The 13,177-nt window shown below is 53.2% G+C and overlaps 1 protein-coding gene across 2 annotated transcripts in view; it reads right to left on the bottom strand.

The window, feature by feature from the left end:
* The window catches only part of IGSF21 (immunoglobin superfamily member 21), a 419,989-nt gene that overhangs the window by 75,940 nt on the left and 330,872 nt on the right, over positions 1-13,177 (bottom strand). For both annotated transcript variants that reach the window (XM_069740855.1, XM_069740854.1), the window contains exons 5-6: positions 12,093-12,208; positions 7,250-7,721 (exon numbers count right to left, since the gene is read on the bottom strand). In XM_069740855.1, the coding sequence (XP_069596956.1) occupies positions 7,250-7,721; positions 12,093-12,208 (588 nt within the window). The remainder of the gene's footprint in view (positions 1-7,249; positions 7,722-12,092; positions 12,209-13,177) is intronic.

Genomic DNA, 13,177 nt, shown 5'->3' with positions numbered 1-13,177 from the left:
TTAAGCGATCCCGACAACGATACGACCTGTCAGGGATCGTTGCTGCGTCGCTATGTGGTCGCTGGTGAGATGTCAAACAGTGAGATCTCACCAACGACGCAGCAGCGATGCGGCGACCTGTACAACGATGCTATTTCATGATGATTCAATGGGACGTCCTGTCAACGAGGTCGTTGTAAGGTGTCAAACACAGCGATGTGCGCTACCCAGCGGGACCTCAACGATCAAAAAATGGCCCAGGCCATTCCGACACGACCAGCGATCTCACAGCAGGGGCCTGGTCGCTGCTACGTGTCACACATAGCGAGATCGCTACTGAGGTCGCTGTTGCGTCACAAAACTTGTGACTCAGCAGCGATCTCGCTATGTGTGACGGGGGCTTAAGGTGGACCTCGCCACCGACCACACTGATTTCAGGAATCCGCTCCACTGTCTGCCGGCCAAACCAGCAGCAAAAATCCTACACAATGCTCTGTGAGCGCACCACATCAACCGCACAACTCTCCTGCGCTGATCGCTTGTTACAATGTATCAGTCTATACAATGCTCTGTGAGCGCACCACATCAACCGCACAACTCTCCTGCGCTGATCACTTGTTACAATGTATCAGTCTATACAATGCTCTGTGAGCGCACCACATCAACCGCACAACTCTCCTGCGCTGATCGCTTGTTACAATGTATCAGTCTATACAATGCCCTGTGAGCGCACCACATCAACCGCACAACTCTCCTGCGCTGATCGCCTGTTACAATGTATCAGTCTATACAATGCCCTGTGAGCGCACCACATCAACTGCACAACTCTCCTGCGCTGATCGCTTGTTACAATGTATCAGTCTATACAATGCTCTGTGAGCTCACCACATCAACTGCACAACTCTCCTGCGCTGATCGCTTGTTACAATGTATCCGTCTACACAATGCTCTGTGAGCTCACCACATCAACCGCACAACTCTCCTGCGCTGATCGCTTGTTACAATGTATCCGTCTACACAATGCTCTGTGAGCTCACCACATCAACCGCACAACTCTCCTGCGCTGATCGCTTGTTACAATGTATCAGTCTGTACAATGCCCTGTGAGCGCACCACATCAACCGCACAACTCTCCTGCGCTGATCGCTTGTTACAATGTATCAGTCTATACAATGCTCTGTGAGCTCACCACATCAACCGCACAACTCTCCTGCGCTGATTGCTTGTTACAATATATCCGTCTACACAATGCTCTGTGAGCTCACCACATCAACCGCATAACTCTCCTGCGATGATCGCTTGTTACAATGTATCAGTCTATACAATGCTCTGTGAGCTCACCACATCAACCGCACAACTCTCCTGCGCTGATCGCTTGTTACAATGTATCCGTCTACACAATGCTCTGTGAGCTCACCACATCAACCGCATAACTCTCCTGCGATGATCGCTTGTTACAATGTATCAGTCTACACAATGCTCTGTGAGCTCACCACATCAACCGCACAACTCTCTCCTGTGCTGATCGCTTGTTACAATGTATCGGTCTATACAATGCACTGTGAGCTCACCACATCAACCGCACAACTCTCTCCTGTGCTGATCGCTTGTTACAATGTATCAGTCTATACAATGCACTGTGAGCTCACCACATCAGCCGCACAACTCTCTCCTGTGCTGATCGCTTGTTACAATGTACCAGTCTACACAATGCTCTATGAGCTCACCACATCAGCTGCACAACTCTCCTGTGCTGATCGTTTGTTACAATGTATCAGTCTACACAATGCTCTGTGAGCTCACCACATCAGCTGCACAACTCTCTCCTGCGCTGATCGCTTGTTACAATGTATCGGTGCAGATTTGCTCCTCTGGGATGCGGCTACATTTCAGGAGATCATCTCCACATGGTCATTACCACGATCCTGGCGCTGCTCAGCATTATCCGAGCACATCTGTGAGGACATAAACTCGCCAGTACATTTGTGGGTGTCATCTGAAGGACACGGACAGCAGTGCCGTAAAGTGAGCCAGTCTCCTAAAAACCCATAATGAAGGGGAATGATTAAGGCCAATGTTCCAGTCTGCAGATCACAAGTGTATCCTGATCTGTGAGCGGCGGCCGGCAGGAGAGATGGCGGCGTCTCCACTGCACAGGCCTCATCCCCAGCACCGACTAATTGAGAGTTCATCGCTATCTTGTCATTTAATAGCAGATTTCTAAAGGTTACCGTGTAATGGCGGCACTCATTGTCTGTGCGCACGTCCCGGCCGCCTGACACGCATTAAATGTTACAATTACAAGGAATAATCATCGGCCGCTCTCCGCCAGTTATAGATTTACTCTCAATATGATAACAATGCGTCACCTAATTCTCATTATCCGCCGCTTCAGGAGCCTCCGATATTAATATATTACAATCTGCGCAAAATTAATGGAAATGGAGAAGGTGAAAATAGAATCCGACCATCCGTCCTCGGAAATAGTCTCACCTTACTGCACTGCCGTAATACCGAGCAAGCGAGCAATTATATGCGGCCAGCAAGTCATAGGACCAAGTGTCAGCGTCATCGTCCCGTACCCTGAGTGTCAGCGTCATCGTCCTGTACCCCGAGTGTCAGCGTCATCGTCCCGTACCCCGAGTGTCAGCGTCATCGTCCTGTACCCCGAGTATCAGCGTCATCGTCCCGTACCCCGCGTGTCAGCGTCATCGTCCTGTACCCAGAGTGTCAGCGTCATCGTCCCGTACCCCGAGTGTCAGCGTCATCGTCCCGTACCCCGAGTGTCAGCGTCATCGTCCCGTACCCGAGTGTCAGCGTCATCGTCCCGTACCCCGAGTGTCAGCGTCATCGCCCCGTACCCCGAGTGTCAGCGTCATCGTCCCGTACCCCAAGTGTCAGCGTCCTCGACCTGTATCCCAAGTGTCAGCGTCATCGTCCTTACCCCGAGTGTCAACGTCATCATCCAGCTCCCCGAGTGTTAGTGTCCTCGTCCTGTACCCCGAGTGTCAGCGTCATCGTCCCGTACCCCGAGTGTCAGCGTCATCGTCCTGTACCCCGAGTGTCAGAGTCATCGTCCCATACCCCGAGTGTCAGCGTCATCGTCCCGTACCCGAGTGTCAGCGTCATCGTCCCGTACCCCGAGTGTCAGCGTCATCGCCCCGTACCCCGAGTGTCAGCGTCATCGTCCCGTACCCCAAGTGTCAGCGTCCTCGACCTGTATCCCAAGTGTCAGCGTCATCGTCCTGTACCCAGAGTGTCAGCGTCATCGTCCTTACCCCGAGTGTCAACGTCATCATCCAGCTCCCCGAGTGTTAGTGTCCTCGTCCTGTACCCCGAGTGTCAGCGTCATCGTCCCGTACCCCGAGTGTCAGCGTCATCGTCCTGTACCCCGAGTGTCAGAGTCATCGTCCCATACCCCGAGTGTCAGCGTCATCGTCCCGTACCCCGAGTGTCAGCGTCATCGTCCTGTACCCCGAGTGTCAGCGTCATCATCCTGTACCCCGAGTGTCAGTGTCCTTGTCCTGTACCCCAAGTGCAACGTTATCATCTTGCACCCTGAGTGTCAGTGTCATCGTCCCGTACCCCGCATGTCAGCATCATCGTCCCATACCCCGAGTGTCAGCATCATCGTCCCGTACCCCGAGTGTCAGCGTCATCGTCCCGTACCCCGAGTGTCAGCATCATCGTCCTTACCCTGAGTGTCAACATCATCGTCCCCATACCCCGAGTGTCAACATCATCGTCCCGTACACCAGTGTCAGCGTCATCGTCCTGTACCCCGAGTGTCAGCGTCATCGTCCTGTACCCCGAGTGTCAGCATCATCGTCCTGTACCCCGAGTGTCAGCATCATCGCCCTGTACCCCCCACAGTGTTAGCATCATCATCCTGTACCCCGAGTGTCAGCGTCCTCGTCCCGTACCCCGAGTGTCAGCGTCCTCGTCCCGTACCCCGAGTGTCAGCATCATCGTCCTTACCCTGAGTGTCAACATCATCGTCCCCATACCCCGAGTGTCAACATCATCGTCCCGTACCCCGAGTGTCAGCGTCATCGTCCCGTACCCCGAGTGTCAGCATCATCGTCCTTACCCTGAGTGTCAACATCATCGTCCCCATACCCCGAGTGTCAACATCATCGTCCCGTACACCAGTGTCAGCGTCATCGTCCTGTACCCCGAGTGTCAGCGTCATCGTCCTGTACCCCGAGTGTCAGCATCATCGTCCTGTACCCCGAGTGTCAGCATCATCGCCCTGTACCCCCCACAGTGTTAGCATCATCATCCTGTACCCCGAGTGTCAGCGTCCTCGTCCCGTACCCCGAGTGTCAGCGTCCTCGTCCCGTACCCCGAGTGTCAGCATCATCGTCCTTACCCTGAGTGTCAACATCATCGTCCCCATACCCCGAGTGTCAACATCATCGTCCCGTACCCCAGTGTCAGCATCATCGTCCCGTACCGAGTGTCAGTGTCATTATCCTGTTTCCCGAGTGTCAGTGTCATTATCCTGTTTCCAGAGCGTCAGTGAATTATCCTGTACCCCGAGTGTCAGTGACATTATCCCGTACCCCGAGTGTCAGTGTCATTATCCTGTACCCCGAGTGTCAGTGAATTATCCCGTACCCCGAGTGTCAGTGAATTATCCTGTACCCTGGTACAAGTGGCTCGTCGGGGTCCATCCCATTATAAATACGACACACATTCTTTCTGGGCGTCCTCAGTGGTTGATACCATGTTTTCAGTTCGCCATTAAAGGTTACAGATTGCAGCTTTGGCGACTCCTCCGGTGTCTTCATCAGGCAGCAGGGACCCGGGAGCCTCGCATGCTTGTTCCTTGGTATCAGCCACTGAGGACGCTCACATGGAATTACACGGCACAAACATGTCTATCCTTCCTGGATTATAAATGCGGCATCTCTCCAGCAGAACAGGCGGAGTACACGGACAGACCATGTACTATATACTGCGCCGTCATCTCACACAAAGGTAAAAAATTAATTGGAAAAGAAATCTAAAGGGTGAAATAAAATCTGCTGCATTTTATAAATCTAGAGCGGAGAGGACGAGACTGAAGGACGGTGTGACGTGGTGACATTTGTACATCGAGCCCCCGCCGTTTCTGGCTGTTTTATGAGAGTATTACAAGGTGTAAGATGCAGTAAAATCTGTAAAGTGAGCGGCAACATTCATCTATAGTGTGACACTGAGAAGTCAGCTGGAAGGGGGTCTGTCCACTGGGACCCCAAGAGTCACTCGAATGAAGGGTCCTGCTGAACGTTATATAGGGGCAGCCGCATGCTCCTGGTATATAGAGACGTCACCGCTATAGGGGGCAGCCGCACGCTCCTGGTATATAGAGACGTCACCGCTATAGGGGGCAGCCGCACGCTCCTGGTATATAGAGACGTCACCGCTATAGGGGGCAGCCGCACGCTCCTGGTATATAGAGACGTCACCGCTATAGGGGGCAGCCGCACGCTCCTGGTATATAGAGACGTCACCGCTATAGGGGGCAGCCGCAAGCTCCGGTATATAGAGACGTCACCACTATAGGGGGCAGCCGCACGCTCCTGATATATAGAGACGTCACCACTATAGGGGGCAGCCGCACGCTCCTGGTATATAGAGACGTCACCACTATAGGGGGCAGCCGCAAGCTCCGGTATATAGAGACGTCACCACTATAGGGGGCAGCCGCACGCTCCTGATATATAGAGACGTCACCACTATAGGGGGCAGCCGCACGCTCCTGGTATATAGAGACGTCACCACTATAGGGGGCAGCAGCACGCTCCTGGTATATAGAGACGTCACCACTATAGGGGGCAGCAGCACGCTCCTGGTATATAGAGACGTCACCGCTATAGGGGGCAGCCGCACGCTCCTGGTATATAGAGACGTCACCACTATAGGGGGCAGCAGCACGCTCCTGGTATATAGAGACGTCACCGCTATAGGGGGCAGCCGCACGCTCCTGGTCTATAGAGACATCACCATTATAGGGGGCAGCCGCACGCTCCTGTATATAGAGACGTCACCGCTATAGGGGGCAGCCGCACGCTCCTGGTATATAGAGACGTCACCGCTATAGAGGGCAGCCACACACTCCTGATATATAGAGACGTCACCACTATAGGGGGCAGCCGCAAGCTCCGGTATATAGAGACGTCACCACTATAGGGGGCAGCCGCACGCTCCTGATATATAGAGACGTCACTACTATAGGGGGCAGCCGCACGCTCCGGTATATAGAGACGTCACCACTATAGGGGGCAGCCGCAAGCTCCGGTATATAGAGACGTCACCGCTATAGAGGGCAGCCGCACGCTCCTGGTATATAGAGACGTCACCGCTATAGGGGGCAGCCGCACGCTCCTGGTATATAGAGACGTCACCGCTATAGGGGGCAGCCGCACGCTCCTGGTATATAGAGACGTCACCGCTATAGGGGGCAGCCGCACGCTCCTGGTATATAGAGACGTCACCGCTATAGGGGGCAGCCGCACGCTCCTGTATATAGAGACGTCACCACTATAGGGGGCAGCCGCACGCTCCTGGTATATAGAGACGTCACCGCTATAGGGGGCAGCCGCACGCTCCTGTATATAGAGACGTCACCGCTATAGGGGGCAGCCGCACGCTCCTGGTATATAGAGACGTCACCGCTATAGGGGGCAGCAGCACGCTCCGTATATAGAGACGTCACCGCTATAGGGGGCAGCCGCACGCTCCTGTATATAGAGACGTCACCACTATAGGGGGCAGCCGCATGCTCCGGTATATAGAGACATCACCACTATAGGGGGCAGCCGCATGCTCCTGGTATATAGAGACGTCACCGCTATAGGGGGCAGCCGCACGCTCCTGGTATATAGAGACGTCACCGCTATAGGGGGCAGCCGCACGCTCCTGGTATATAGAGACGTCACCACTATAGGGGGCAGCCGCACGCTCCTGGGGTGTGGTGTAATAATGGACCATATAACGGTACATTATATATAATGATAAAATTAATTGCACCTTAAAGAAATGCGAAGTCGGAGACAATAAAAGCAATGAGACAAACCAGGCTGCTGTGATGCGGTCCCTCTTGCTCAGGCTACGACAGCATATTATTTAGGCCAGAGGGTGACACGTCATACAGGCCAGTCCTCGCCTCCCTCTACATGGTGTGCACGGATGACCTCAGCAGGGGGCGCCATTCTAATGCTAGGATAAGGAAAACCACAGACCTCAAAAATGCAATTTAAAGCAAAATCCAAGTTGCTCTTACCTAACGTAACTTCGGCCTGCATGGGCATCGTGAGAGCCGGGTGCTTCACCTCGCAGCTGAACAGGGCCTCGTTGTCCACTTGTGGGTTTAGGGTCCAGGTGAGCATGGCTCGCACCTCCACCGTCCCGTCACTCATTGGAAGATGCATTTGGTGGAAGAAATAAGTGGGATCTGTGCTGTGGACCCAGCGGGGGAACTCCAGGCTGACCACTGTCTCTGGAATGGCCTCCGTCACGGGGCTTGACATAGGTCCTTGGTCAGACGTGCGGGATCGGAATGGGTTTTCTGTGAAAGCAATAGATCCTCGTTCCTCAGTGTCCAGCAGTAAAAGGGACTTTTGCATTTTAGTATCGTCCATGTCTCGGTTCAGAAGGTTCCTGGATCCCCGGGTGTTCATGAGTCCAGCTGCAGCGGCCGGGGGATCCATCATGGGGATGACCTCGATCAGCTCGCCGTCCCTCTTGAAATACACCTGGAAGATAAAGCAGAGTATGACACTGAAGTCTCCGGGATTCCTCCCTAATCATCTGCACATCCATAAGCTGGGTGACAACCAACATGGCCGGGTTATCAACAGTCCATCAATCAGGGCACAACTCTAGGAGTTTCCCTTGAGATAATAAACATGTCCTAAAAACTTGACGAGTTTGGGGCCACAGAGAAGCGGTGCCCCCTGGATAATCCTGGTTACATACCGTAAAATGTACCGTTCAGAAACCTAGGTGACACTGACAACCCTTCTCGCTGGCCGTAGTGGTTGTCAGATATGAACGTTTGTGCGATTAATTCCCTCCAACTTCGTCATCTTCTCGCAGATTTGTACCAGAGAAGTCGCATATTTTGGTGAACGTCATATTTGCTTTCCTTGTTTGCAAACTTTTCTCACATTGCCAGGATTTATAAAGTGGCGAGAAAAGTGTGGAAGGTGAAGAAGCAGCAGGAGCAGCGCTGCAGAGCAGAACCGGGCGGCGTTGCAGAGCAGAACCGGGCGGCGCTATAGAGCAGAACCGGGCGGCGCTATAGAGCAGAACCGGGCGGCGCTGCAGAGCAGAACCGGGCGGCGCTATAGAGCAGAACCGGGCGGCGCTGCAGAGCAGAACCGGGCGGCCCTGCAGAGCAGAACCGGGCGGCCCTGCAGAGCAGAACCGGGCGGCCCTGCAGAGCAGAACCGGGCGGCCCTGCAGAGCAGAACCGGGCGGCCCTGCAGAGCAGAACCGGGCGGCCCTGCAGAGCAGAACCGGGCGGCCCTGCAGAGCAGAACCGGGCGGCCCTGCAGAGCAGAGGATGAGCTGTCAGCGCTGCCTCTCCACAGACGTCGGATCCATGTGTGTGGTCACCCAGAGGCCGGCAGCTTTGGGTGTGAGCAGAGGATGAGCCGTCAGCGCTGCCTCTCTGCGGATCTGTGCGGCTCCTGGTGACAGAGTGCAGTTGATTATGTTGAGATCACGTCTGCCATTTCTTGAAAAGCGACATCTGCGCCAAAGTGTCTGTTAGGCACAAGTGTCCATCGATTCCGCCGGCTCTTTAGTGGGGTCTCCTCTCACTGCTGTCAGCCCAGGAGGAATGGAGGATAGTCTTAAAGGGGAAGTCCACCCAAAATCTTCCAATTTTATAGGTTGCTCTCTGTATGTAATAATGATGGGAGGGGACCTCGTGTCCTGCAGATCTTATAGGAGACGCACAGGCCACTCAGAATACAGTCATCATTAAAGGGGATGTGTCCTGAACACAGCCCCTACGGAGTAAGGACATCATGTAGGGACGGCCCCACTACAAGTCGAGAGGAGACATCTGGTGGCGTCAGCCATACTTTATCTGAATGGCCGAGATGTAAAACAACATTTATGTCTGCAGGGAAGATGGCGGCTGAATCTAAAATATCTTAACGCAAGGGGAGGGCATGTGCAGAGCCGGAGCGAGGGCGCGTGCGGAGCCGAAGTGAGGGAGCGTGCGGAGCCGGTGAGAGAGTGAATGTGGAACTGGAGTGAGGGTGCGTGCGGAGCCGGATTGAGGGTGCGTGCGGAGCCGGAGTGAGGGCGCGTGCGGAGCCTGAGTTAGGGAACGTGCGGAGCCGCATTGAGGGCGCGTGCGCATCCGCAGTGAGGGAGTGTGCGGAGCCAGGCTGCCAGCGACGTCATTGCCAATGCCACGGAGATCCTATCAGCAAGAACATTTCCTGACAGCAAGCAGAGGTCCTTACGCTCCTCATCATCCAATATCTGCAGAAAGGCGAAGGACAAATCTCACGCAGAACAAAGGTCTGAGATCCCGTCGGGGAACGAGCCGCAGCTTAAGACGCCGGTGGGTGTAATGTATAACACGCGTGTGCATTGTGTACACGGATACACGGTAATCTCTCGCCATACAGCCAATTAAACAGCGGAGAGTGCTCTCTACAAGGTGCTATTAGGGGCGCGATAATGATGGGTGTTGGTGCGCAGAACGCGGCTTTCAGAAGGGTTTAATGGCGAATAATAGCGTTTAATGTGGAATAGCAGTTTTTTCTCTAAATGACTCCGTAAGTCACAGGCGGCTGTAATGTGGCGCTTTTTTTTTTCCCCTCTCTAAATAGCACTTTAACATCACCGTGAATCCGTCACGTGGCGCGCGTCGCAGAGGGGGCAAGAGACCAAATTATGCATTCCCATTCCGGAGGATGAATAATAGGCAGGAGAGCGGCTGAGCAGCGCAAAACAAGAGGCGCCGTGATTGGAAAAGCTCCGCAGCCGCTGCTGACAGGAGAGCGGATAAAGGCGGCCACGCCGAGCGCCACACCAATCTGCAGGGCGCATTACGATGTATTAATTTAGCAGGTCGATTCCGTCAATAGCAGGCGGCTGCCGGGATTGTCAGCGCCGTGAAAGGCAACGAGCGGACGAACAAGAAGCCTAATGATGTTTGCTCATTTCTCCGCGCTCGTTTTATCTGGAAGTGTCGACGTTGTGAAAAAACTCATCACAACAAGCGCGGAGCAGAGGCGGAAACCTGCGCTGACAGGAGCAACAAGAGGCGACTGGCGGAAGAAAGCAGCGCAAGGATGATGGGTGTGATAGTCTGCTGCGTACACCAGCGTGAATGGATGATGGGTGCGATAGTCTGCGGCGTACACCAGCGTGAATGGATGATAGGTGCGATAGTCTGCGGCGTAGACCAGAGTGAATGGATGATGGGTGTGATAGTCTGCGCCATATACCAGAGTGAATGGATGATGGGTGTGATAGTCTGCGCCATATACCAGAGTGAATGGATGGTGGGTGCGATAGTCTGCGGCGTAGACCAGAGTGAATGGATGATGGGTGCGATAGTCTGTGGCGTAGACCAGAGTGAATGGATGATGGGTGCGATAGTCTGCACCGTACACCAGAGTGAATGGATGATGGGTGTGATAGTCTGCGCCATATACCAGAGTGAATGGATGGTGGGTGCGATAGTCTGCAGCATACGCCAGAGTGAATGGATGATGGATGTAATAGTTTGCACCGTATACCAGAGTGAATGGATGATGGGTGCGATAGTCTGCACTATACACCAGAGTGAATGGATAATGGGTGTGATAGTCTGCACCGTATACCCCGATACCAGCGGTATTGCCGCCTGCTTTGCTCGCAGGGGGTGGAAAGCTTTCAGTGTACAATGGACGGATCAATTCATTCCCTTCATCTCAGCAAAAGTGAAGTTCACAGCGGAGAATCGATTCCCAGGACGCAGCGGACGGCTCTGATAATCCAGAAAGTCTGATGATCCGGCACTTGAATTGCAGCGGGAACCACATCGGAAATTCTCTTCCTTCATTTATAAATTGTTCAATAGTCCAGATTATCTGATAATCCGGCGCCTCTCAGGCGTCAGTGATGCTGGATTGGGGTGTACTGACATCTGCTAGCATTGCAGCAGTAACGTTCCCTTCTTTGTGGTGCCGGCGGCCCTACAGCCTGAGCCAATCACCACTGCCGTCACAAGGAGATTCTTCCGTAGCTGTGACTAGCGGAGGTCACGGGTAGGATCCTGGTGTACGGTGCACATAACTGGTGGGCATCCCCCCAAATCCATCCCCATATAATGTGCAGGTGACAAGACTCTCCCCCCCAAAGTCCATCCTCCATATGATGTGTAGGGGCACAGGACCCCCTTATGTGATGTGTAGGGGCACAGGACCCCCTTATGTGGTGTGTAGGAGGCACAGGACCCCCTTACGTGGTGTGTAGGAGGCACAGGACCCTCTCCCCGGAGTCCATCCTCCATGTCATGTGTAGGGGCACAGGACCCTCCCTGTGTATGGGCCTCAAATCCCCTCCCCCAGGACCCCCCATGTGATGTGTAGGGGCACAGGACCCTCTCCCTGGAGTCCATTCCCCATGTGATGTGTAGGGGCACAGGACCCCCTTATGTGGTGTGTAGGAGGCACAGGACCCTCCCCCCAAAGTCCATCCTCCATGTGATATGTAGGGGCACAGGACCCTCCCCTGTGTGGAGTGTAGGGGGCATAGGACCCTCTCCCTGGAGTCCATTCCCCATGTGATGTGTAGGGGCACAGGACCCCCTTATGTGGTGTGTAGGAGGCACAGGACCCCCTTATGTGGTGTGTAGGAGGCACAGGACCCCCTTATGTGGTGTGTAGGAGGCACAGGACCCTCTCCCCGGAGTCCATCCTCCATGTCATGTGTAGGGGCACAGGACCCTCCCTGTGTATGGGCCTCAAATCCCCTGCCCCAGGACCCCCCCCATGTGATGTGTAAGGGCACAGGACTCTCCCCCCAGCATACAATCCGCCATGGTATACATAGGGGCACAGGACCCTCCCCCAGGAGCCCGTCCCCCCATGTGATGTGTAGGGGGCACTGACCTGTGGCGCCGGTTTTCCTCCACAAACGATGCACACCAGAGTGAAGTTTTGCGCCTGGTAGCGGCTGAATTGCGCTGGGGTGTCCGCAGCAATCACAGCGATGGAAACAGGAGGAGCTGGAAGGAGAGAAGACGAAATCATCACTAACAACATCTGATATGTGAGGTGTCAGAGAAAATAGTAAGAGTCACCCCCTCCATCCTCCATCCTATTTTTTGCAGTAGGACAAGAACTTGCAATCTATGCAGCCTTGAAATTGAGTTACACAGTATAACATAGGGGAAATGAGTGAGATCTATAGATTGGAGAAGAGGAGAAGGGACAATCCTAATTATGCAAAAAAAAAAAAAAAATTGCAGGCAGCTGGCTTTGAACCAAAAGGCCCCTTCAGTGCCAGGGAAGATGTCTATTCTGTGTAGACAAAGGTATATAGATTGGACAGGTAATTAAGCCGGGAAAGGTCTTTTCAGAAGGCTGTACATCAAAGGTACATGTGTTTACACATAGACTGAGAAATGCAAGAAGCTATTGTTACCCCCAGACTTGGGGTCTCCGAAAGAAAACCATGAATATTGTGGCTTGTATAGATCCGATAGTGATGGGACAAACATTTTCCGCTTCAGGACGAATCGTGGAAGAATATGCATATTTTTCCATAACTTTAACCCCTGTCTGTAAGCCACAAATCAATAGTGGGCAGATAATTGGCACGAGCCATGTCATGTTTGGTCTCTGGGGAAAGGTAACATCCCAATAAAAAATATGGCGGAGAACTTGAACTTTTGCGATAATCAGGAATGAAGATATCACATAAGCCATGAATTTTATAAAATCCTGAATGGCTGAGGACATTCCGGCCTATGTGAGGTCACCATGTGGGGGGATTGGGGTGGGTATAACTTAGGGGCTGATGACAGATCAAGATAAAATATGATCTGTGTTCATGTTGAGAGATTCATATCAGTGTATGTATGATTCCCGTTCGCTGGACGTTTTTCAATGGAAGCGCTCTCCTTCGCTAGGCCGAATCATATCTGTGATTGAAACAGCAGACAAGTAGTAGATATCCAAAAATGTATATATAC

Source organism: Ranitomeya imitator, chromosome 10 (assembly GCF_032444005.1).
Source record: "Ranitomeya imitator isolate aRanImi1 chromosome 10, aRanImi1.pri, whole genome shotgun sequence".
NCBI classification, from domain to species: domain Eukaryota; kingdom Metazoa; phylum Chordata; class Amphibia; order Anura; family Dendrobatidae; genus Ranitomeya; species Ranitomeya imitator.
The sequence above is the reverse complement of the archived record's forward strand: the minus strand, read 5'-3'. Positions and strand labels throughout refer to the sequence as shown.